Source organism: Haliotis asinina, chromosome 9 (assembly GCF_037392515.1).
Source record: "Haliotis asinina isolate JCU_RB_2024 chromosome 9, JCU_Hal_asi_v2, whole genome shotgun sequence".
NCBI classification, from domain to species: domain Eukaryota; kingdom Metazoa; phylum Mollusca; class Gastropoda; order Lepetellida; family Haliotidae; genus Haliotis; species Haliotis asinina.
In genome coordinates this window covers 26,744,294-26,770,819 of record NC_090288.1, presented here as the reverse complement: position 1 = coordinate 26,770,819, position 26,526 = coordinate 26,744,294, and the positions used below count along the sequence as shown (strand labels likewise).

Below are 26,526 nucleotides of genomic sequence, written 5' to 3'. Positions count from 1 at the left end.
ACAATCGGCGGCAGTCTGCAAATAATGGAGACCAGAAACCTAGTGATCAACATTATGAACATCGATTTACGCATTAGGGACATGTATATGTTGTGTCTCAACCAGCTCAGTGAGCCTGAAAACCCAAACCCTTTGCTGAAACTTTAGGTTCTTCAGATGTGTTTTCAGTACAAGACGGCGTGTAGACGTTGCTTTTCAGCAGGCCGTGATATAACTGGACTAAAACCTTACTGAAGCACTAACTGGTCAGTTGATACGAATAAAAACCGTTTTGAATTCACCAAATAAGATTAGAGTGTTTTCAAATAACAAGACAACCAAGTTCCTGTTCATACTCTGTTACATTCGTCCATTTGGTTTGGCATACACTCGCGGACTTTGTCAGGTGTCAAGAATATTTCACAAAATAACATGCTATATTTCGGATAGCAAATTTCCTTAAAGTAACCGACAAAGTCTAGTACTTTGTGGTAGAGTCCTATGTGGTGACATACTTCATTGTACAGTGGTATAAAAACTTTTACATAATTTCAAGCAAAATTTTGAATTCCTGAAAGAAACCTGTTCTCTTGCCTATTGAACTTTGAGGCGAACAAACACTTAGACTGTATTGGTGACAGCGGCTTGTTAGTTAGTAACTTATACGCGTTATAATACAGATGCCATTTAAATAATGTAGGGCTTATTCCATTTTGTGAGCATACCACTAGCTGATGCATATGAGAAAAAATAATATATATCCATACGGATGAACATTTCCAAGGGAACAGAATAAAGCATCACATTTTTTCATAATTTCTCTGTATCATCTCTTTCCTCCTTGGCTTCATAATTAATTTTGCTTTTTGTCTTGTAAATTAAATATCCCCTGCTTTTTAATGGTATACATAGATGGCTCTGTCGTGTTCGTAAGTTACTAGTACAGTATGGTTCAAAATTATTGAGAATAGCTAAAGCATTTCATATTATTAAACGAGAACAAATCAGATGAAATTGAATGTATTGTGAAAGAGAACTGACCTTTTCATGTTGTGTAGGTAACAATTTAATATTTTATCAAGTCTCCTTGAGCTTCACGGCACAGTCTCAGACGGGTAGGCATACTTCCTATCAGAGAGGTTAGTGTCTCGTGAGTTATGCTGTCCCAGTATCGGACCACTTCTCTCTTCATGTCTTCAATTTTTGTCAACCCCTTTTGATTCACACATCCCTTCATCATCCCCCAAATGTTCTCAATGGGATTTAAGTCAGGACTATATGCAGGAAATGGTAATGCAGTCACATTTTTCTCCTGAAACCACTGCTTGGCATGTTTTGCGGTGTGTTTAGGATCATTATCTTGCTGCAAAATCCAGTCATTTCCATAAAACACATGTGCACTTGGAAGGAGAAAATTATCTAATATGTTAGTGTAGCGTTGACTTGTCAGATTTCCCTCAAACACACACACGCGGGTCGTTCCTAATAAGGATATCCCTCCCCATACATGAAACTTTGGGCTGTATTTAGGTCGTCGATACAACGGTGCTGACGCAGACTTTGTCCATATTTTCACTTTATTGAGATATACCCATATTGAGCTTTCATCAGTAAAAATCACATTTTCCCAGTCAAAGTTTTCATGTGCCAAACACCACTCAACACGCCTGTCTTTATGTTCTTGTTTCATGAGAGGGGAAGGAATTCCAGTCTTTTTCTCCCATCCAAGATCAATCAAATTTCTTCTAACTGTAGATTTTGATACAACTGTTCATCTCCTTTCTATCATTTCATACCTGATGTTGGAGATGCTTGCCTTTTGCTTTTTAGACGCTAAAATTCCCAGCCGGACGCGATCTGAGAAGTCCAATTTTCTGGGTCTCCCTGCTCCTTTCTGGTGCCCAAAATCCTTTCCCTCTTTAAAATTCTTCCTAACCCTATACACAGTAGAAAGAGGAGTTCCTGTTCTCTCTGCCAATGTATTTACATCATCAATTCCTTGATTACACAACTCAAAAATCAACCTTCTTTTATCTTCAGCAGACATTGTTGACAGTGCTGAGGAAAATGACGTCTGCTACAAATTCAGGGGAGGTAACTCTAATTGTACTATACTCAGTAGGCCAAGATGAGTTACCTCCCTTATACCATCACTTAGTTTTAAGTGTCGGTGAATGAGCTGAGGTGTTAGGATAGCTCAAAGTAAGAAGAAAAATTCTCAATAATTATGAACCAGACTATATATCAGGGATAATCTACATCCTATATATAGCCTCCCTGGTTATATACATATTATATAACAATTGTAATACTCGATATTTAGGTGATGGTGTCAGTCACATGACTATTCATAACGCTTCATATCACATTCACGTCTGTCATATTTAGCTCTGGACTATCTGCTGATTATAACAGGTGCACGCGCATCTTGTAAAAACAACTATAGAATATGCGCATTGATATCACGGCGGTTGCAGCTGTAGTTATTTACAGCAGAAACGTTATGACACAATGATGACAAATTCCATTATTTCTTGTGTGCGACCTTCGATACATATAATTGTACCGTTGTCGAGCTGGAATGTAACACATGAATAGTGAGGTGTATATATTTTCAAGCCAGTAGAATTATCTGTATCGAGACGTCACACTCACGAAATTTAACAAGTTGCCACCCGTAGAATTTGTCATTGCTGACAGCTTTGCAAACTCCTTATTTTCTCCTTAAGTGTGAGTGTACGTGCGTGCGCGTTTGTTGTAGTGTTGGAGCATATTTAAGCTATACTGTCTTTCTCTCTCAACACTTGTTTTTAACGTAGACAAACAGAAAAAAGGTCCTAAGGGGACTGACACTGACGTATTTCAATCATATGATGACCCAAAATTACAGCAGACGATAAGTCCTGGTCAATCAGAGAGCACCAGCGATCCCTTTTCACGATCTCCATACCATCAAGTATTACCGCAATATCCGTAAGTAACCGATTACTTCCGAATGTTGGTTGGGGGTGTGGCAGGAACATCCTGTTAGCCTCGTTTTAAAATCTGGTAGCGTCGTGGCAAGCAGTAGATCTAGTGCATCTGTTACGGGAAGGAATGTAAGTGTTTGAATGGAAAAAACTGATTGATGAATAGATACTGTGAATTATCATCGATTAATAACAGTTATTACACGAGACTCGTCTCTGTTGACACAAACAGTCAGACTTGTCTCACACTACACCACATCAAAATCGAATCAAATGACGAAATGTATCCTGTCAAATGTCACCTGTTAAATGATGAAATATCGAAATCCTAAGGCCAAGTTAGGGCTATGACGTGTCTTCTACGCGTGTGTGCCACTAGACTTGTACTTTAATGCTACACACGGTTCTTTTCTTTTTGAGATGGTGTACTGGGGTTACCAAACGGTTAAATGTTCTCTTATCCATGTAAAACCGGTTCAGTTACTCAAATGGCTGAGAAAGCGTGAAAAATACTCACACTTACAACTACTATGAACTATAGTTGATTTCCATAACACTACTTTAATTTCTGTGCCATATTTTTCAGTTCTGTTTATTAGAATTATGTATGTTTAGGTTTAGGGTTAGGGTATGGGTTTAGGGTTCGGCTAAGAGACCTTGTTTTACCTTCTGCATTTTTAATATTCTTTTTCACACAAAAGGATGTCAGAAGTATACAATGAAATGTTTTAACGTAGAAATTTTAGGCTAATGGAAATCAGCTTGGAACATGCACTTAAACCACTTCACTCGCTACATTTGTTCAGTGATGATGAACTCACTATCACGCTATCACTAGACATGCTCATGCCTTCCCCACTCCTTAGCGTGATCCACATTATCCTTAATGTGTTCCCTACAACACTTTTCTGTCACGAAAGCGCCCAATGACTTTTATAAAAGCATGTCATAAATGCATGCACCATAAAATCAACGTCGGACGCCTTATGTCAACAACTGTTTTCAGTTCGAGCCGTATCAGCTCATTCCACACCAAATGGTATCTTATAGATTATGGAATGCGACAAGTGTGCCAAATATCATCAGGGCCATTCAGCAACTGTCTGTAGATTGAAATCATGAGACTCTATGTCTACCCACACCATTTGTACCATTGCTAAATTTGCACATTGTGTAACAGTGTGGAGGTAGCTCAGTCGGTTAGCTGTCGTGGTAACAATCTGAAGGTCACAGGTTGGTGTCCAACAGATTCTCACAAACTGGTTGCCTGTCTAGTGGCATGTGACCTATCACAGAGAACGTCCTTATGAGAAGGTGTGGTGCTGAATTCTAAAGGTGTTTATGAACAAATATTCACAAGACATGTCTTGGAGCTAAGTTGAATTAGGAATATAACACCACACCTCCAAATGGTACTCATGCAATACACAGGACATGTACCTGCTATATTGGATTAAGTCACTTACCCTAATACTGAACCGTCAGCCCTAAAACCAAACCATCACAAATATGGCTGAAGAATCCAGTGTAATACATTCTTACCACTTCAAAAAAAGGAAAGTAAAACACTCATCAACTCCACTTCTGTGTAATGATGCAAATTCCAGAATGAAAAAAATATATATGTATGTTAGTTCACATTTATGATTCATTAAGTCCTAATAGTTATGTTGAAACCAAAATATGAAGTATATATAAATGATTAAATTGACCCAAACTGCGAACATGGCAGAATGTGACAGGTGCAACACATTCTTACTAAATTAAAAGAAACCTGCAAAATAAAAAACATTACACAAAATATAACATCTCAGCACCTTTTAATACAAATAAATATGAGTGTGTTAGTGAAAAAAGAAAATTGTTTTACACTGGTGCTTGCGAAACGTTGCACATCTGACAGGCTTAAGCAATGATATAGCTAGTACCAGTTGAGATAAAGCATAACTGAATGGAGCTTACATGCATTCGCTGAGCTATACAACCATGTAGGCTGGATCCTGTCTTGCATATCGCAAGATGGCATATGCAAAGGGGCCCTGGAACCAGCTTAGACAAACGCATTGCTGTGCCAGCATTACAGAGCATTGTTTCAAAAACACTTCTTTGTAACAAAATCACATTAAATTATGTAGAAGGGTATTATGACATATTTTTGAAGTTTGTAGTGCTGTATTCTAAAACGGGCCCAGGATTTGGCTAGTTACATTCAAGACCCAGAAAATAATAAGAAGGTTGCTTGTGTAGCATGGAGCACAGCAGAGGGTGTAAAGTACTTGTAAGAGTAGCACAGGTGGAACTCTGAGTGCTAGTTGAATTGGAATGTTTTGAGCTAATGCTTGAATTGGGTCACTGCTGGTAAAGTGTTAAGTTCAACTGGAAGAGCATTCCAGAATTGTGCTGAAATGATAGAGAATGACCAACATCCAAAGGCTGTCAGTTTTATCCATGGAATGACAAGATTGTGTTGCGAACATGATCTGAGTCTTCTGGCGAGATGGTACTCGCTGACCAATTCACAAAGATGGCTTGGCGTTGTTCCCTTGACACACTGGAAGGTAAGTGTCAGGATTTAGAACTGGATTCTCTTCTGATCTGGGACCCAGTCCAGAGACTTAAGAACTGGTTTGATGTGGCGCTGTTTTGGCGATCTGGTTACAATCGTGGCAGCTGTGTTTTGGATCCTCTCTTGATGACGTATCTGCTCTGATGATGCTCCTGCAAGAAGACTATTGCAGTAATCCACCCTGGTAAGGAAGAAAGACCCCATTAGTGCTGCTGTAGATGAATCACTGGGAAGGCTGCAGGTGTTCCTTTCCTGACTAGGCTGTCATTTGTTGTTCCATATAGAGTGAGATGTTGAAATAAACTCCCACATTTTGCAGACAGAACGAGAAGGGATTGGATGTTGTGTATGCAGGTTTACATGTTTCTGATGCTTGATCCCAAGTAATGTAAACAATGCTACAAAAATGGTTATTTTTCCTTATCCTGACTCATGCTTAATTGCTTATCTCTTCCTCCCTGGTGAAGGTAGTGGAATACCTGAAATCCCTTGAAGTTCCTTTCTAAAAGAAGTGGACGTAAAATACATTCACCCACCAGTAGCCTCCCTTTTCATGCCAAATCTGTCAAATGACTAACCATGCTTGTCAGTCTCTCCTTATCAAATCGCATGACACGAGAATTTTGGAATTCAGTGTGCCTGTGAGGGGTGGGAGGGCTTTCGTCATGAGTCAGGATAACTATAAAATATCAATTTTATTCAGAAAAGCATTAAAGCTTGAAATCTCAAGTAGGTAGTTGTTATCCTAGTTGATATTTTATATGAGCCTTTTGCTGAGAGTTGAGATGAGAAAATACAAGGGATAACCATTTTTGTAGTATTGTTTACAATACTTCAGTGTCCACACTACACTTGTCTGACAACTGGGTATCGTCCTCATAGAGGTGATAGTGGACATAGGAAGATGAGATGACATTACTGATTGGTCTTGTGTTCATGATAAACCAAATGATAAACCTTGAACACTACAGTTTAGTCCTTTTGTCTCTGATTTGGAACCATTGACTGAAACGTATTGGAATTGAATGGTGAGGTAGGAGTGAAACCATTTTAGGGCCACACTGTCAAAACCACCAGTCACATTGTAGATGTGTGGTTAAAGTTTGATGGTAAATTGTGTCGATTGTAGGGGATGGATTGAGAAGTCCCAGCATTGCCAAGTCACCACTATTGATATTGACCCATAGATAGTTCATGACTCAGTCCCTGGCAGATTCAGCTATGTGTGATGCTCCAGGACCATAATATTGACAGCCTTTTCTACGATTTTGGAAAGAAAGGGGAGGCGGAAGACCGGCTCTTAGTTTTTCAGTGTTTGAGGATCGAGACATGTTTTCTTGATATGAGGTTTCACAATGGCAGTTTTGAATGCTTTAGGCACAAGACTCAAACTGATGATCCTGTTGATAACTGGCAGCAGACAATCAATCACTTCTAGAAGTAGTTTGATGGGTGCTGGATTTAGAGAATATGACATTGGTTTTGAACTCTGGATAAACTTGAATGTGACATGTTCATTATATATACTGTAAATCATGAAATATTTGCATCACAATATTTTTGTGACTTGCCTAATTCTCAAAACATAGTTTAGTTTGACAGTTTCAAAGGTTACTTGCATCTGAAAGTTTTATCTGACGTAAATCCAATCACATATTAAAGTTTGCCGCTAATCTTGAACACCATTTAGTGGAGTACTTCCGCATGTATGCAATCAGTGATGTTTTCCTAAAAACAACACTTGCTGCATAGGCCAGATAAGCTTAAAACAGTTCAAAGGGATAAAATTAAATGGAATGACTCTAACTAATTGGCACTGATTAAGGACCAGTTTAGTCAGTGTCTGCGAAGCTGTTGATCTCCGACCTGTGAAGGTCCCGGGGTAGAATAGGCCTTCAGCAACCCATGCTTGCCCTAAAAGGTGACTATGCTTGTCGTAAGAGGCGACTAACGGGATCGGGTGGTCAGACTAGCTGACTTGGTTGACACATGTCATTGGTTCCCCATTGCGCAGATCGATGCTCATGTTGTTGATCACTGGATTGTCTGGTCCAGACTCGATTATTTACAGACCGTCGCCATATAGCTGGAATATTGCTAAGTGCGACGTAAAACTAAACTCACTCACTCACTCACTGTTGATCTCCAGATAAATGTCATGAAAGCTATCCACGCCCACTGGATGGTCTCGGCCTTTCAAACATTCTCCAAGAAATGTGTGTTGTGTGGTTGGCTCCTGTCTGGAGTATTGGACGTACTGATTAAGTGACTTTTGTTCAGGCATCCATTGTTTGACTTGTGACACGTGAGTACGAGTAATGCTAGTAATTAGTCATTCTTCGCGTTGTTGTCATTGCTTAATATATGTATTGTCTAGATCTATTGTTAATTTATATGAAGTGGTGAATAATGAAGCAAAGATAGGACAGGTTGTTTGCTGATTATTCATTGCATTCTACCAGCAAATTGCGTCATGATATATTTGCGAGCTTAAGTCATTCGCAATTTTCGCAAAAATATCATGCTCGCAAAAATTTAATGATTTACAGTATTGAAATTGTTGATAGTTGAGCTGCAAGCAGGCCCTTGGTTTGAATCTCAGCAGGGGACTTGTAAATTTTGTGGCCGTTATATAGGACAAATATGGATCTGAGCAAAGTAAGTCTCAGTAATCGGCTCTGTGGCCAAGGATGTGCCTTCTGTAGACCTGTTTGGTCATGTGGACAAGGCATCCAGCGTCGAATCAGTAGGCTGTGGTTTGAATCCCAGCAGGGGACATGGAAATTTTATGATGGCTGGAAGTGAACAAGACATGACATTGTCTAAATGCAGAATAAAATAAATATAGTGAGTTCTGTTTCTTTCCAGAAATATTGCTAGTTCTAATTTGATTAATGTATAAGTTTTCTTTGACGGGGAGCAAAACAGTGCTTAATTTCTATGCCATGGCACAGACAAAATATTTTCACCATACCCTTGAGACATGATTAAAACTATAAGATAATGATCAACATGATTCATTTAATTCAAAATGGGATAAACTGACGAACTGAAATTATTCAAAACCTTTACCTGCACCCCATCAAACTGTTTATTAGTGGCACTCTCAGTCTCACAATGTATCATGGGAACAACAGTAAGAACAACAATAGGTCATGTTTTTGATGATGGCATAGTTTGTTGTTTGTTTTATGTGTCCAGGTCAAGTGAAACTTAAAGGTCACATGCAGGCCCATTCTCTTCCCACAGAGGTTACTTGTCATATCTTCCTACGACCCTCTGTTCTAATACAGCCATATTTCGCGGTTCTCAGAAAATCCCCTAGCGTCAAAAAATGGCAGCAGATTTATCTCCCTTTTTTCTGTCCAATCAGAACATGTGTTACATCGACTTAGATTCAGCTTGACAAATACAAGCAATGTGGAGAAACAAAAATGACATGACTGAGTTCTGTCTAGAAGAAACATTTGAGTATCGCGCTCGGGAAGAGGTTCTAGTTTTCACGATGCATCCGGAAATTACTGAGATCTCTCGAACTATCACTTTTGAAACAAGGTCGCTGATTGCACTACTAAATCTGATTGCCTCCAATCACAAGTCTTGAACACTCGCATCATGAAAGGGTCGTATTAGAACAGAAGTGATGTAGGAAGATGTGACAAGTAACCACTGTGGGAAGAGAATGATGCAGACCAAAAATGAAACCTAATTAAAACAGTTATCACTCATTCATAAAATATAAAATGCATTGCTGATTAAGAAAAAATAAATAAAGAAAATAATCAGCGTATAATCGCTAATCAAAAGTTCTGTATTTTGTACTTTGGTTTACCTTACTCAAAACGAAGAAGTAGCAATACTGAACCCAGTCAGAGCCGGTGGGAGTGCACTCAAGTGTAATGCAGCTTTTGCACTGGCTACTGGTTCATTTGCCGATAAGCTTAACCGGCTCTTGGTTTGTGGCTTATAAGCCCGATAGGTGGTAACTGCATATTATCAGTGATTGAAGTTGTTCATTGCATATTGTCATTAGCAGACAGACAGGCAGACATATAACCAGACATTTAGCTTCCTCTGTGATAGAGTCTGCTCATCACAATCAACATGTTTTGTTTTTTTATGTAACAAGTAGATTATTTACTTGTTAGTGTACTCAACTAAGATCAGACTACTGCTCACGACCTCATACTACGGGCAGTGCATACTTTTACAAGCTCCGCGAACCTATTCACTGCGCATGCATTATGAGTGCAGTGCAGCATAGCTGTTGAAACCACTTTTTCCCCTAACGCTTGGGGAAAATTAGTGAATTGTTTGAACTCTGATTTCGTGGGCTTTTTCCATCACGCTTTTTTTTCAACTTTATAGGTTGAATTGGCATTTTTGATGATTTGTTTAGGTAAGTGCATACCGAAAGGTATCAGAATCTGCAAAGTTTTACATTGCATTTAACCTTTAATTATTCTTGAACTCATGATTGTGTTCTGGAAATCTAGCTTTCAAATTTACAGGTTTATATGATGTTTACAGATTTATTTAACAATTATTTGAAATGATGTAATTGTTTTTAAGTTATTTTGTCAAAGGGTACTTGTGTTTCTATCGCTGCTGTAAAGTCACACATTACTATTATGAAGGAAATATGACAGGGGACACTTAGTGCAGTAGCCTTCCCTGTCTTAATATTCAAGAAAAGATCTAACTAGCTGAAAGAAAATATGCAAGTATCTAGTGTTCATGTAGATTTATGCCTATCTGTCTCTAAGAAGTATCATTTTGAAATGTTGTGGAGCTTTTGAGTGACAGAAGTTCTGTTAGAGAGGCGATACAAATGTCACCCCTTCAAAAAAGCTCTTGTAGAATAGGGGACAAGGGCATGTGTCTCATAATGGAACAGGGTTATTATGCTGGATAATCAAGGATGCCTTCTGTCTTATTTACTTTTTCTTGTCCAAGATTTAACATATGTTCTTCTTTAAAATAACACATTGAATTACATAGCCTAAATGTGTTTCAACGTAACTATTTCGCCTTATTTTTTAACAACTAGTGTGCTAAGGGATAGAGAGAAATAAATATTGAATGACTGAATGTCTGTGACACAGTTTGTCCTCTGTTTTATGACTGATAGTACATGAGCATGTAGCATCATTCTGGTCCATGTTGACATCAACAGTTCACAGCCATGTAGATCAGAGATAAGTTGTTGAGTGGGCCTATTTGTTAACACATTGTCAGTGCATTTGTTATGGTAATAGGCATTTCATGTGAAAACTGTTTTGTCAAGTAATATATAAGTCAGACTCTGATACATAATTTATTTCAAAATGACCAGTGTACAAAGGTGGTCCCATGATACTTGATGCTTGCTGCTGTTTAAAGAATTTGGATCCACTAGATGTTTAACTTAACCATAACGGTGACAAGGATTCAAGGATTTCATATTTTAAGAGCTGTAGTTTCCCTGAATTGAATGAGATGAATGATAAACTGATTTACAAAGGAGATATTGGTACAGTGAATTTGCGTCACAATCCTTTGTGGTGTCTACATTTACTCTGTCATAATTCAATTTTCATGTAAACCTGACTGTATTTCTAGTTTCATTATCTGTGTGCCTCCGTTAGTCTTAGTTATTCTTACTGTTCTCTTATACTGGCATATGTGTTTTCTCAAACACTGCCTGGAGTCTCCATATATCAGAATTTCTTATTTCCCTATCTTAATGTGAAAATTTACATCTTATCCTAAAGTTTAATTTTATCAATTATGGTACAGTTGAATAAATCGAAAAGTTCTAAAACAGTATAAAATTGTTATGAATAATGTTATGAAATATGTAGCAGTGTATGAAACTCCTAAATAAAACAGGAAGCCCATGGGACTGATAACTTAAAAATGTTGCCGGCCCTGTTGACATGTAACCAGCCCTACCACGGTTGAAAATCATTTTCGAAATATTTCCCATAGTCAGTCACATGATCAAATATATACCCTATGGAAAAATACTGGCCCACAGGGCTGGCTATAAAATAAAGTTGTAAGCCCACCACATAACTACCAAGCAGCAGGCTGCTGGACAGATGCTATTTCATACAGTGTATGTAAGATCTTTTGAATATTATGTGCATAAAATCATGACGGCATACCCCTTGCTAAATGCAACTGAAAACCTGGTCTTTGTAAATGAGGAATTTGACATAAATCATTACTCAGCTTGATTTTATATTGCATCTCCTGTCCTGATTGGATGACTGTGCTAGATGCAAAGATTAAGATTTCTTTACCAACTGTACTTATGTATTTGCAGCTACAAAATACCCACCAATGCTGTATTTGGGATAGCAAAATCCTATGTTTGGGATAAATTGTTATAAAAACACAAGCATGTTATACCATCCCTTTCTGTAGGAGTGATTCTGAATTAGATAAGGACAAACTTTATGGACAAACAACTTCATTCAGGTGGTGTGAATTTGAATTCAGATTTTTGTATCATTGTCATTCCTGCATGATAACAATGCAAGAGTCTATGAAGAAATGTTGCACCACGTGAATAAAGAGGTTGTTCATCCACAAAAGTTGTCCTTATGTGACTGAACTTTTAAAAGTGCCACTCAAAGAAGGATAATGATTATGAATAAATTAACATGTAACATGTTGATGAATGGCCAAACAAACATTGTCAAGCATGGTGGCTGTTCGGAAAGAGGGACACAATAGTGTGTATTTTACAATGTTGGTAATTAAAATTCATTGTCTGGATAAATGAAGCACTCTATGTAGCGTGTATTTAGTATCAGATAAAAATGTTGGGTCAGGAAAAGGAGTTGTCTGTACCTCGCCTAGCTTTGTGTTTATAGCCCAAACTTCACAACAGAGCATTTACAGAATTGTATGTTTTGGAAAAAGGCATCTATGAACAGGTTTAGGTATTAATTGGGGGAAATTGTTTGGCATAAAGTAGATTGAGAATCTTGTGCTGCCAATATATTGATTAACAATAACTTAATGAGAAGTCAAAATCTGCACTTAACTAAATGAAAGAAAGAATTAGGAAGTAATTATACTGGTTTAAGTTTTTGGGGGTAGGGGGTGGGCAAATGGCATTCAGTCTGACCACTCAAGCATTGAAGATTGTAAATACCTGTATCAAAAGCAGTAGTCCTTGTACTGTGTGGCTATGCAGCCATTGATCATGTAGCAGCTTGTATAGGGCAATGGACTGTTTGCTGTAGCCTTACATATAAACTCTGGGACTTAAGTGTGTGTCAGTGTAGGTACTGACTGGCTACGTCACACGTCACACTCTGGACTTAGGCAACCATGAAGAAAGGTAATGATTTGCTGTTTAGTAACACGTAGCAGGAAGAATGTGTCTGTTATTTATTGGTTAACCCTGCCGGTTGAGAACTTAAATATACACCTTGGCAAAATTGGATGGTTCTAGCACATGAAAGTCGTGATATATTTTTGTGAGTAAATATGGATTTGGTCAAGACTCTGAAGAGCGTATCATTTGCTTTTCAGATCTGTTTCCTTCTATTTACATGTTTGTATTATAGATTTAAATTTATAACAACTTTACAGTCATGTAAAGATCATACAGCTAGTATTATATTGAGGTAAATAGTAAGATGGTTTGATTTTGCCAGGCAGTGTTTTTAAAGCTTGAAAGGGGTCCATGGGTTAAGTTCCATATTCAAGTGGTCCTTGAATTCAAACTTAAGGTGGCTTTATACAATCAAGCTTCAAGGATCAGTGAACCCCATTACAGTTTCTGGCTAGTTTGTCCGTTATTGAGAGAACCAAGGTGATTGTGGTAATGTGAAGTGGTAATGTGAAGTGCATAGATGTAGCTTACAAGTTTCCAGTTGTTGATTCCCCGAGTGGTATAACATGTGATTGTTCACACACTACATCAGGTTTACATTTCTAAATGTCTCACATCAGTGTGATTAAATGTGACAAATATAGAATATACCAAGCTGTAGTAATGTCAACAGATGTTACTGTTGATATGTGTGTCTATATCCTGAAAAACGTCACGTCAGCACTGATAGATAGAGGATAATATGATCTGAAGAGTTACAACTTTATATTAAAGCAGGGATTTTGGTAGAGGCAAATCTCATGAAGATTTTCTTTTCTTCATAAGTAAGTGTCCTAGAAAATGAACTGATTTTACATGCTGGTTAGGATGAAATTAAGAGAGCCTGAGATTTAGGAGGTATATCACCAAGAGAAAAAGGAAGAGTGATAGGGCCGTTATGTTTCCACTGTCAGAGGAATGTATATTGGAGATGATGTTATAGAATGATATACAGGTAGTAAACGGGCTGTAGGTGTGTACACAGGTGATAGTGAGACACCAGGGAATGAATGAATGAAAATCCGGGTGGGGTCAGTTTGTTTAGATATGGGTATGAATAGGAATAGAACATAAGGTAATGGCAACTTAGTGCTCCAGAATAACGTCCATCTGAATACTTAAGACTTTTTGACAATTTATGAGTGGCAGGCCCCAGCTATAGTGTCATGGCAGTTAGTATGTCTAGGGTTAGTTATTATAACTGGAAAGTAGATATTATAGATAATGGATCATTGTAGTGTACAGTCTGCTCAAAGGGTTAGTTTATTTGGCTTCATTTTATCACTGAAATTTTTTATCAGACTAGGCCGACTTTTCCTCCTAATATTGAGATTATATTCCAGATTTGAAACACTTTGGCTACAGACCCATCACTGCAGGAATAATATGATGTTAGTTCAAGTACTTTGGTTTGTTATCTGTAGATCATTGAGATGTATAATTGTTACCTAAATATCGACTGATTATCGATAATAATCAGAGAAGTGACTATGAGCAAAAAAGCCAGTCAAGATGAGCATGATAATATGATTGGATTATAGCACACGCAGATTTGCATCATCATAGTGGCAGGTTGTGTTTATCCTGACAAACAATGTGGAGTTTTTCATTTTCTTCATTCTTTTGGAGTAGCCTGAGTCAAGAACAGATCAGGCACCAGATTCTTGTTGACTAGTAGTGTAGTGAAACTATAGGTGACCAAAATAAAGAAAATGGCTGACACTGTTGAGCAGATACCCATGAAACATCTTTGCCCACTCCCTTGAAAACTGGTTCAAAATACAGCTATTATATTATATTTAATCCATAGATTTTTTAGACCTACACAGAGGTCCTTGTTTCATAGTCCCAAGCAGTTGTCAGTATAAACATCCACACTTGAAATGAAGCTGTTCCCAGTTTCTGGCTTAGCAGCGGTGTCTTGTATTTCAGTATAGAAGAGAATTTACTGATTAGTTCAAAATCTGCACCTTAAATCAAATGCTATATTAATTTTCAGTATAAGAAAATAAATGAAAGGTTTATATATACTGCTGTGTGGCACGCTGTATGGAGATATATTGTGTCTAGTGGCACATTCTATGTTGATATGCTATTAAGTGGCACACTTAAGGTCATATACTGTCTAAGAGCACACTGAAAGGTGATATACCGCCTAGTAGCACATGCTGCAGGGATATACTGTTTAGTGCCACATGTTACAGTGATATACAGTCTAGTGGCACATTTTTATGTAGGTATATTTTTGAGTGGCACACGTTAAGGTGATGTACTATCTAGTGACACACAGTTTGGTGATGTACTGTTTCGTGGCTCACATTATGATTACATCGTGTCTAGTGGCACATGTTATCGTGATATATTGACTGTTGCAGAACTTGGCAACATGAAGGCTCTCATCCTGGTCGGTGGGTATGGCACACGGTTACGTCCATTAACTCTCAGTAAAGCCAAGCCCTTGGTCGAGTTTGGGAACAAACCCATGCTGCTACACCAGGTGGAGGCACTAGTTGAGGTAACTGTTTCATATTTGACGTTTGTTATTAATATCCTTAGTAGAGGACTGAACATATATTTTCATGTTATCCATAGATCAAAGACAAGCTGAAAGTTGTACAATTTTGAATTTCATCAATGTTGGCATGATATTTTGCTAAACACTGACTACATGCTACTTACCCTTTAGCATAAAGTATCCAGATTCTTGACTGTATTAGTTAATGGATGCACTGCAGGATACTAAATGTGTTTAACTACCATTGCATTTACAGAACTGTCGTAAGATAATGGAACTAAATTGCAGTAATGGCTTAGCAAGAAAATTTTCATGTCTCAATGTTGTGAATTGACCTTTTTGGTCTAGAGAGTAATCTCCCTTTTGGACAATCTAGTTCAATGTAACATATGTCATATTTGGGATTTCACTTTCTTAGTAAAGTACAAATTCTAGTACTTTTTTCGGTTGAGTCCCATCCGGGATTCGAACCCGCACCCTCAGAGTCAGGCACCTAATCGCCAGCACACAAAGTCAGCCGCCTAGCCTGCTCAGCCACCGCGACTTCCACAAAAAATGGATTAGGAGCCGTGCCAATTTACACTTATCAGAGGGGTACACAAAGTACGCAATCTAGACTACCAGTTGTCCGACTTTCATTTTTTGTGGAAGTCGCGGTGGCTGAGCAGGCTAGGCGGCTGACTTTGTGTGCTGGCGATTAGGTGCCTGACTCTGAGGGTGCGGGTTCGAATCCCGGATGGGACTCAACCGAAAAAGTACTAGAATTTGTACTTTACTAAGAAAGTGAAATCCCAAATATGACATATGTTACATTTGACCACTTTCTAAATGGCATCGTGTAATCATAGCTTTCGGCCGTGGGAGCCGTGCCAATTTACACTTATCAGAGGGGTACACAAAGTACGCAATCTAGACTACCAGTTGTCCGACTTTCATTTTTTGTGGAAGTCGCGGTGGCTGAGCAGGCTAGGCGGCTGACTTTGTGTGCTGGCGATTAGGTGCCTGACTCTGAGGGTGCGGGTTCGAATCCCGGATGGGACTCAACCGAAAAAAGTACTAGAATTTGTACTTTACTAAGAAAGTGAAATCCCAAATATGACATATGTTACATTTGACCACTTTCTAAATGGCATCGTGTAATCATAGCTTTCGGCCGTGGGAGCCGTGCCAATTTACACTTATCAGAGGGGTACACAAAGTACGCAATCTAGACTACCAGTTGTCCGACTTTCATTTTTTGTGGAAGTCGCGGTGGCTGAGCAGGCTAGGCGGCTGACTTTGTGTGCTGGCGATTAGGTGCCTGACTCTGAGGGTGCGGGTTCGAATCCCGGATGGGACTCAACCGAAAAAAGTACTAGAATTTGTACTTTACTAAGAAAGTGAAATCCCAAATATGACATATGTTACATTTGACCACTTTCTAAATGGCATCGTGTAATCATAGCTTTCGGCCGTGGGAGCCGTGCCAATTTACACTTATCAGAGGGGTACACAAAGTACGCAATCTAGACTACCAGTTGTCCGACTTTCATTTTTTGTGGAAGTCGCGGTGGCTGAGCAGGCTAGGCGGCTGACTTTGTGTGCTGGCGATTAGGTGCCTGACTCTGAGGGTGCGGGTTCGAATCCCGGATGGGACTCAACCGAAAAAAGTACTAGAATTTGTACTTTACTAAGAAAGTGAAATCCCAAATATGACATATGTTACATTTGACCACTTTCTAAATGGCATCGTGTAATCATAGCTTTCGGCCGTGGGAGCCGTGCCAATTTACACTTATCAGAGGGGTACACAAAGTACGCAATCTAGACTACCAGTTGTCCGACTTTCATTTTTTGTGGAAGTCGCGGTGGCTGAGCAGGCTAGGCGGCTGACTTTGTGTGCTGGCGATTAGGTGCCTGACTCTGAGGGTGCGGGTTCGAATCCCGGATGGGACTCAACCGAAAAAAGTACTAGAATTTGTACTTTACTAAGAAAGTGAAATCCCAAATATGACATATGTTACATTTGACCACTTTCTAAATGGCATCGTGTAATCATAGCTTTCGGCCGTGGGAGCCGTGCCAATTTACACTTATCAGAGGGGTACACAAAGTACGCAATCTAGACTACCAGTTGTCCGACTTTCATTTTTTGTGGAAGTCGCGGTGGCTGAGCAGGCTAGACGGCTGACTTTGTGTGCTGGCGATTAGGTGCCTGACTCTGAGGGTGCGGGTTCGAATCCCGGATGGGACTCAACCGAAAAAAGTACTAGAATTTGTACTTTACTAAGAAAGTGAAATCCCAAATATGACATATGTTACATTTGACCACTTTCTAAATGGCATCGTGTAATCATAGCTTTCGGCCGTGGGAGCCGTGCCAATTTACACTTATCAGAGGGGTACACAAAGTACGCAATCTAGACTACCAGTTGTCCGACTTTCATTTTTTGTGGAAGTCGCGGTGGCTGAGCAGGCTAGGCGGCTGACTTTGTGTGCTGGCGATTAGGTGCCTGACTCTGAGGGTGCGGGTTCGAATCCCGGATGGGACTCAACCGAAAAAAGTACTAGAATTTGTACTTTACTAAGAAAGTGAAATCCCAAATATGACATATGTTACATTTGACCACTTTCTAAATGGCATCGTGTAATCATAGCTTTCGGCCGTGGGAGCCGTGCCAATTTACACTTATCAGAGGGGTACACAAAGTACGCAATCTAGACTACCAGTTGTCCGACTTTCATTTTTTGTGGAAGTCGCGGTGGCTGAGCAGGCTAGGCGGCTGACTTTGTGTGCTGGCGATTAGGTGCCTGACTCTGCGGGTGCGGGTTCGAATCCCGGATGGGACTCAACCGAAAAAAGTACTAGAATTTGTACTTTACTAAGAAAGTGAAATCCCAAATATGACATATGTTACATTTGACCACTTTCTAAATGGCATCGTGTAATCATAGCTTTCGGCCGTGGGAGCCGTGCCAATTTACACTTATCAGAGGGGTACACAAAGTACGCAATCTAGACTACCAGTTGTCCGACTTTCATTTTTTGTGGAAGTCGCGGTGGCTGAGCAGGCTAGGCGGCTGACTTTGTGTGCTGGCGATTAGGTGCCTGACTCTGAGGGTGCGGGTTCGAATCCCGGATGGGACTCAACCGAAAAAAGTACTAGAATTTGTACTTTACTAAGAAAGTGAAATCCCAAATATGACATATGTTACATTTGACCACTTTCTAAATGGCATCGTGTAATCATAGCTTTCGGCCGTGGGAGCCGTGCCAATTTACACTTATCAGAGGGGTACACAAAGTACGCAATCTAGACTACCAGTTGTCCGACTTTCATTTTTTGTGGAAGTCGCGGTGGCTGAGCAGGCTAGGCGGCTGACTTTGTGTGCTGGCGATTAGGTGCCTGACTCTGAGGGTGCGGGTTCGAATCCCGGATGGGACTCAACCGAAAAAAGTACTAGAATTTGTACTTTACTAAGAAAGTGAAATCCCAAATATGACATATGTTACATTTGACCACTTTCTAAATGGCATCGTGTAATCATAGCTTTCGGCCGTGGGAGCCGTGCCAATTTACACTTATCAGAGGGGTACACAAAGTACGCAATCTAGACTACCAGTTGTCCGACTTTCATTTTTTGTGGAAGTCGCGGTGGCTGAGCAGGCTAGGCGGCTGACTTTGTGTGCTGGCGATTAGGTGCCTGACTCTGAGGGTGCGGGTTCGAATCCCGGATGGGACTCAACCGAAAAAAGTACTAGAATTTGTACTTTACTAAGAAAGTGAAATCCCAAATATGACATATGTTACATTTGACCACTTTCTAAATGGCATCGTGTAATCAATCTAGTTCAAGGGCATTTAGAATTTCTCCATGAAAACTAAAGTTTTGTTTGAACTTTCAAGAAACTAGTCTTCACAGTTTTGAAGTTTAAGTAGATATCAGCTTACAAAGGATACTTTGAAATGAAGCATTTGAAAAATATGTTCGACAAATTAGATATAAACTGAAGAATATGATTAAGGGAACACTTTGAAATTTTGCAACAAATTACTGGTGTGTTCAGTATAACTGGAGACAGAGACCCAGGGGATTCAACTTTCTATGACCTGACACAGCCTCTCTTTTGATTTTCATTCCACATTTGTCTTAAGCACATGATGTGACAAGAATGCTGTTAAACCCAACTAACTTGCTCACTTCAGTGAAATGTAATATTTGACACAACCACTTTTTCCATCAGTATACAGAGCATTGATTATAACCTGTCACATCTGCTGCGTCAGTTTCTCTATTGACACTCACTGAGGAAGCCAGGCTTTCTGAATATGTGATCAGCTGACAGTTGTGTTTAGTTGCCCAGAGACACCTGAATTGTTAATTCATGTATTATCATTAGCTGCCGCTAGATTTGACAGATAACCGATTACACATCTGGTTTGTTCTAGGCAGGTGTTAAGCACATCATCTTGGCGGTCAGTTACCGGGCCGAACAAATGGAGAAGGAACTCAAGTGTTTAGAAGAACAGGTGAGGAAAAAAGAATGAGAGGAAATCAATGCCTGAAATGATAAGCTCTACAATACAAATAAGTGGGTGGCAAACTGAGAGAACAATATTCTGCTCATCTGTAGAATTCATACCTAGGATTAATGTAGTGATCAATAACTGTTAACCTAAAATAGATTGATTATCGATAAATGTCAGACCTAACGTTGAAAGGAATTAATATATTTTGCATCACTGGTGAGTATTGACATGTTTTTGCATGCACTGTTAACAAAACAACATCCTTATCATAATTTAGGAGCAGACCATGAATGAAGTCCTAGTTTTTATGTTGTGTGAGAAATTCAAAACCTTTTTCTATTACAAAAGTTCATGTATGATATTATAGATGTCTTAGTTTTCATTTCAATAATCATTTAATAATATTGTTTCCTACCAATGATATTTCTGATTATCAGTGATTTTAACGAGCCCTAGTTCTTACATTCTGACTGGTGGGCTTGCTGTACCAATACTATTTTTACCATTCCCTGCTGTGATACGGCTGTAATCCTCAAACGGTCACTAATTTGATGTCCAATCTTTCGAAGAAAAAAATTGGCATCTGATAGGTAGGGTATACTTTAGAACTGCATATTGTGAGAGTGAGTCATTTTTTTTTGAGGGGAGTCTGATTCACACTTTCAGCTTGTATGTACTAGGTAGCTTTACTGTGTAATATTTTTGTTTGTTATGATTAAATACATAACAGCATCATTTGCAGATTAACACTTGTTATCATGGATGCTTGAAATTTATAACAAGCATTTCAATATGACAAGCTTTTCTATGTAGTTAAGTAGTTTCTTTTGATAAGTTTCAACATATTAGAGTTGATAGTGTTAATGTGAATAGCATCCTAATGTTGTCATTGTTTTGTTTGCAGCTTGGAATTAAGATCACAATATCACTAGAATCAGAGCCCCTTGGCACAGGTATGTTTAACACTGGTAGCTAGTGATTTGCCAGATTTGTCAGATCTTTAGACAGACATACCATCAGGTAACTTGGGACCTCCCCAGAAAATAGGAGACAGGGACTGTGGCTCTGTGATTTGACTGACTACACATGATGGACCTAACAGTACAGAATGGCTGCTCATATTTTTAGGGCATTGCAGCACTGACCCCTTGCCATAATATTGCTAAAAGCGGTGTAGAATTTTAACTCGCTCACATTGTACATAGTTTCATTCTACTGATTTCCAGTATTATGAGCAGAAAGAACTTGATTACTGATGACTACAGTGTTTAATAACATTTACTCAGTCCCTATAGAAGATGTTTATTTTTGTGACTAATGTAACACCTCTTATGGATGGTGGGTAGCCTTGTCGTTAAAGTATGTGCTTGTCACAACGATGGCCTGAGGTTAATTACAGTGTGTGAAGCCCATTTCTGGTCTCCCTCTACATGATATTCTGGAATATTGCTAAGAGCGGTATAGAACTAAACTCTCTAAAAGTTGTTTGTATGTTGTAGCTGGTCCTCTTGCCCTGGCTCGAGAACTGCTCACACAGGACGATGACCCCTTCTTTGTCCTCAATAGTGACATCATCTGTGATTTCCCTTTTAAAGACATGCTGCTGTTTCACAGGAACCATGGCAAAGAGGGAACCATTGTGGTAGGTGTCCCTAGTGGACAGAAGTTCTTGGACACCATGGCACTGGCACTGTTAATTACCAATCAATGTGGTATTTACCTGGTCATGAATATTGACTCACCTGGTAAATGTTGTGTTAAATACATGATGAATGTTGGCTACTCGATGAATGTTGTTTTCTGAACAGTGTTGTGTTACTGAACAGTGTTGTGTTACCAACCTGTTAATGTTGCACCAAACGGTGGTTAATGTTTAGTAGTTGAATGGTGTGTTTTCTGATTAATAATGAGTTATTGAATGTGGTGATAGCGAGTGATTCTTGTGTGAGCAAACTGATGTGGTATTTACTGGACATGTTTTTTGAGATAGCGTTTCACTACATGAACCACACTGCAAAAAGTCATTTCTAAAGGTGAAAGTAGATATAGGTTTGGCACAACCGGTAAAGAATGACTATCTTTTCATTGTTATGAAATGTACACTTTAAACAGAGTTTTATTGATGTAAAGGTGTCTTATAGCAGTATGAAATTAATTAAATATGAGAAATACAGTGCCAGAGGCAATTTGTTAATGTTCTCAGGTGACAAAAGTTGAGGAGCCCTCCAAGTATGGAGTCGTGGTGTACGATGCAGAGAATGGTAGGATCAACCGCTTCGTGGAGAAACCCCAAGAATACGTTTCGAATAAGATCAATGCTGGAATGTACATCCTCAGTCCGTCCATGCTCAAACGTATAAAGGTAATATTGGTCTGGAAGGGCTTAGTCAAGCTGTAAGTTATATCCCCATGGGCATAATCGCTTTACATAATGGTGTCTTCATACAAGTAAGGATCTCAAATGTTCAAAGTGAAGAAATCGTCTTAAAAATTTCATACCAAAATATAAATGAGGTTAATAGCACTGTTGATAGTTTGCATTCAAAATGTAATGAAAAGTGTGTGCCAGGCCTTTGCTCCATTTCACTGATGACTTCAATTTTCAGCTGCAACCAACATCTATAGAGAAAGAAGTTTTTCCATTTATGGCCCAAGATGGCGAACTCTATGCAATGGAATTACAAGGTAAAATTCTTCTTTTCCCCAAGTTTTGGGTTAGAATTGGTCATTAGCAACCATGCTAAATTGAACAGGCGACTGAAAGGTATCAGGTGGTCAGGCTTGCTGACTTGGTTGACATGTCATTGTATCCATATTATATAGATCAATGCTGATGATGTTGATCATAGGATTGTCTGACGCGATTACTCATAGACTGCCGCCATATAGCTAGAATATTGCTGAGTGTGTCATTAAACAACAAACATGAAGTATTGTGCTTACTGCGGATTGTATTGTGTCAACAAGTGCAGCTAAACCTGTTTTCATTCTGCTGTTGTCAGTGTGGACATGGTGAAGACAGGTGTTCATGTTGCAGGTTTCTGGATGGACGTCGGTCAGCCCAAGGACTTCCTGACAGGAATGTGCTTATATTTGAACTCCCTCAAACACAATAACCCAGAGAAGCTACACCAGGGGCCTTCCATTGTTGGCAATGTTCTAATCGTAAGTTAGTTTGAACTAGCAGAAATATTGTTTGATTCTGTATCAAGTGAACAACATGTCTAATATGTTCAGTTTCAGCCATTATTAACAGTCTTCATATATTATTTATTACATGGTTTACTATTATTACTGTGTTGGTCAATTGCTGGCATGATGTAAAATTCCACTCAGTGATATCACCAGTATTGTGTTTTCAAAAACAAAAGTGGTCCAATGAAACATGTTATATATTTTACAAAACTGCTTTACCATGTCAGTTTCTATTAGGATGGTGTCTCTTTCATAATTTTTAAAATGAGCTCAGAGAATGAAATTTGTTCTTGAAAAACTTCAGAGACATTTGTTTGTAATGGTGGTGAGAAAGCTTACTGAGGTTTTTGTCAGGCTTGATGTAACAGTCTGTTACTATGGTTTTTTTTGTCTGTCCAGGATCCCAGTGTGAAACTAGGAAACAACTGTCGAATAGGCCCTAATGTTACATTAGGCCCAGATGTTGTCATAGAAGATGGTGTTTGTATAAAGCGATGTACAGTGCTTAAAGGTGCTACCATCAAGTCTCACTCTTGGCTGGAGTCTTGTATCATTGGCTGGAACTGTACTGTGGGGAACTGGGTGAGTAGTCTTACACATTAGGATCCACTTTTGCCGATTCCTTTTGTCAGCAGAAACAGGGAATGGTGGGGTAGCTCAGTGGTTTAAACATTTGCCTGTCGTGCTATAGATCAGGGTTCTATTCCCCACATGGGTACAATCTGCTGGAACATTGCTAAAAGCGGCATCAATACTACCTGAATCAGTATACATTTGTTTGAATTGGTACATGTGTTGCAGGTCCGGATGGAGAATGTGTCGGTACTTGGAGAGGATGTGATAGTAAAAGATGAACTGTACATCAATGGAGGCCGCATCCTGCCACACAAGTCCATCTCAGAATCTGTACCGGACCCTAAGATCATCATGTGAGCCAGCTGTGTAGTAGATCACTGGAGCAGTACCTGGCAGCCGCTGTTTCAAGAGTACTGGTTGTGACATGCAAGAGAAATTGTGGTTGTTGCAGTCAAAATCATTATGAAAAGCTAAGAAACGATCACATGATAAAAGGTTAAAGTAAAAACTTTAAGTCAATGACATTTACTTGCTCACTTTAGTTTAAAAGGTTTGAATTAAATGGGAAGTGTTCAGATTGATTACTATATTCCTTCAAATGTTGCAAGAGCTGGATGTTTGAACCGCCTCAGACAAATTGGGTATCTTTGCGTCAGGTTTAACTGTTGTCACCTTTTACCTTATCATAAACCATTTAGTTCCTTTAGGGCCCAAAATCAAAATATTTTGTTTTCAGCAAAACTTTGTTTAAACTGGGTTGGCAGATTGGAATAATTTGGCTTGAAAAAGTACTGTACCTGACTGTACCTGAATGGTTGCTTAGCGATAACTGTTGAAACTTTTCATTCACTCTCCTACCATATAAAATTTTTATTTCCATTGAATATTCACTATCTTCAAAAGGGAGATACCAGATATTATGTAATTATTAATGCTTTTAGTTGTCATTGTGTCATTCAGTCCCTGGTTGAAGACAGCTAAGGGTCCTACTGCTGATTGTGTTCAATTACAATGTGTATAACACCATCTGAGGTCATTGTTGTGTACTTGTTGATGCCAAGTCACTGTCTGTAGTTGAGTGTATGTTGCTGGGATTAACTGTGCACCTTTTTATGAATGTGATTCATGTAAAAATGTTTTTACAAATGTCTACTTCACCAATTCGACAACTTAATTATCATAGGATTATATACATATTCTACATAGGATTATATACATATTTTTGCTGTCATTTAATGAAATGGTAATTATGCCTTATAAACTGTTTATGGCTTAAAAGTTATTTTGTTTCATAATTTTATGGCATAAATTCTTAACTACCACGAACAGTTCGATGATATATGATAATGGTGTGTGACGGATGGAGCAGCAGAAATGGCAGTAATGTGTGTGTGTAAGCTGATAGACAAAATGCAGTATTTCCTACTTGTACTCCATTAATTCACATAGCGCTTACATACATTCTTATAATTTGTTCAACGTTTCATATTCATGAGTGGAAATATTCTCACGACTGTGTTCATTCTTTGAGTGTGTGCTAGACATTCTAGGAATACATGTGAGACATTGTACAAGTACATGCTAGGCATTCTGTGAGTACATGTACAGACATGAAAATACACACACTTGTTGCAGTGTGAACGTAGATGCAACCAAATTGTCATTTACCTGTAGTCATGATACTAAAAATTTTGATCTGTCACAGTCAGAACTGGCAGGCTTTGTTTCCAGCACTGATGTGTCTATACATCAGCTTCACAGTGTGGAAAATGTACATGGTAGTGGACCTTTCCTTGTATGTTAAGGGATGTACAGAAGGTATTTGTTCGAATGTCTCCAGTAATGTGAACATATTTAACATTGCTGGGTGAGATTAACATCAGTTACACATGAGAGATCATTATTCCTTTTTATGATAAATGGATAGAAATTTTGACACTTTGACCACAATGCTTGTTGGTATGACTTGACTCATTTACAGACAGTTGTTATTGTTTTTGATTCATATTATGTTACAAGTTATCATTCTGACGCAAATGGATGCATTAATAGAATTCCAGCTTTACACAATCCAGGACATGGCTTTAAAATTTTTGTTTGTCGTATGTTGAACATAAACATGCTCCTACCACTGTAGATATCAGCACTGTGAACCTGCTTGCATGCTTATTTTTGATAAACAGCTGTGGATGAGCTTCAAGTAGATGGTAGATCTGACTGTATATTAACACTGAGGGAGTCTTGTCTTATTTATTTGGGGTTTCTATTTGGTATGCAGAGTGTGTTGATATGAAGATATTGACCTGGAGGTGTGGTTTTACACACCTGATCACTTTATGTTACATGTATTTATTTTATTTGTTGGTACCTGAATACTTCAGCCAGATTTTTATGATGATATTTAGGTTTACTGTGGCACAAACACTTGCAGATGACTTTAAAGGAATACAATGTTGACAAAGCATTAATTGGGAGGTTTGGATTAAGATAGCAAACATGTCTTGTCTGGTTTTGAAATTTGATCTCAAATATAGGGGAAACAATCTTAGTGATGATAGTACCACATTGCAGATAATTTGTTTATGTATGTGATGACCCCTACAGCATGTGGAGTGGAGAAGAGAAACATTGCAGGTTTTGCTCACGACAGACAAGACGTGGAAATGACAGCTGCTGGTTGTGTATATGTTGGGATATGTACATAAGCTGTATCATGACCATTAAAACATTTTCTACATTCACTTGTGTTGTGTTGCACGAGCTGCCATGGATAGTGTGATCCGTGATAGGTCACATGACGAATGGAGCGGACATCCATGTCAGTGCTACATTATAACCTTAGA

General features: G+C 38.8%; 1 protein-coding gene across 2 annotated transcripts; it reads left to right on the top strand.

Annotated features, from left to right (window-relative positions):
- Positions 1 to 2,992: 2,992 nt before the first annotated feature.
- On the top strand, positions 2,993 to 26,422 carry LOC137295532 (mannose-1-phosphate guanyltransferase beta-like). 2 transcript variants are annotated; one of them, XM_067826914.1, is made up of 10 exons: positions 2,993 to 3,077; positions 15,262 to 15,401; positions 19,832 to 19,912; positions 20,817 to 20,865; positions 21,412 to 21,554; positions 22,116 to 22,274; positions 22,519 to 22,597; positions 22,950 to 23,077; positions 23,507 to 23,689; positions 23,909 to 26,422. In XM_067826914.1, exons 2-10 carry the CDS (start codon positions 15,273 to 15,275, stop codon positions 24,038 to 24,040), a joined length of 1,083 nt encoding a protein of 360 aa, XP_067683015.1. In that variant the 5' UTR covers positions 2,993 to 3,077; positions 15,262 to 15,272; the 3' UTR covers positions 24,041 to 26,422. The 2 variants fall into 2 exon arrangements, with proteins under 2 accessions (XP_067683015.1, XP_067683014.1); XM_067826913.1 differs by lacking the exon at positions 2,993 to 3,077 and adding an exon at positions 12,817 to 12,850.
- The last annotated feature ends 104 nt before the right edge of the window (positions 26,423 to 26,526 follow it).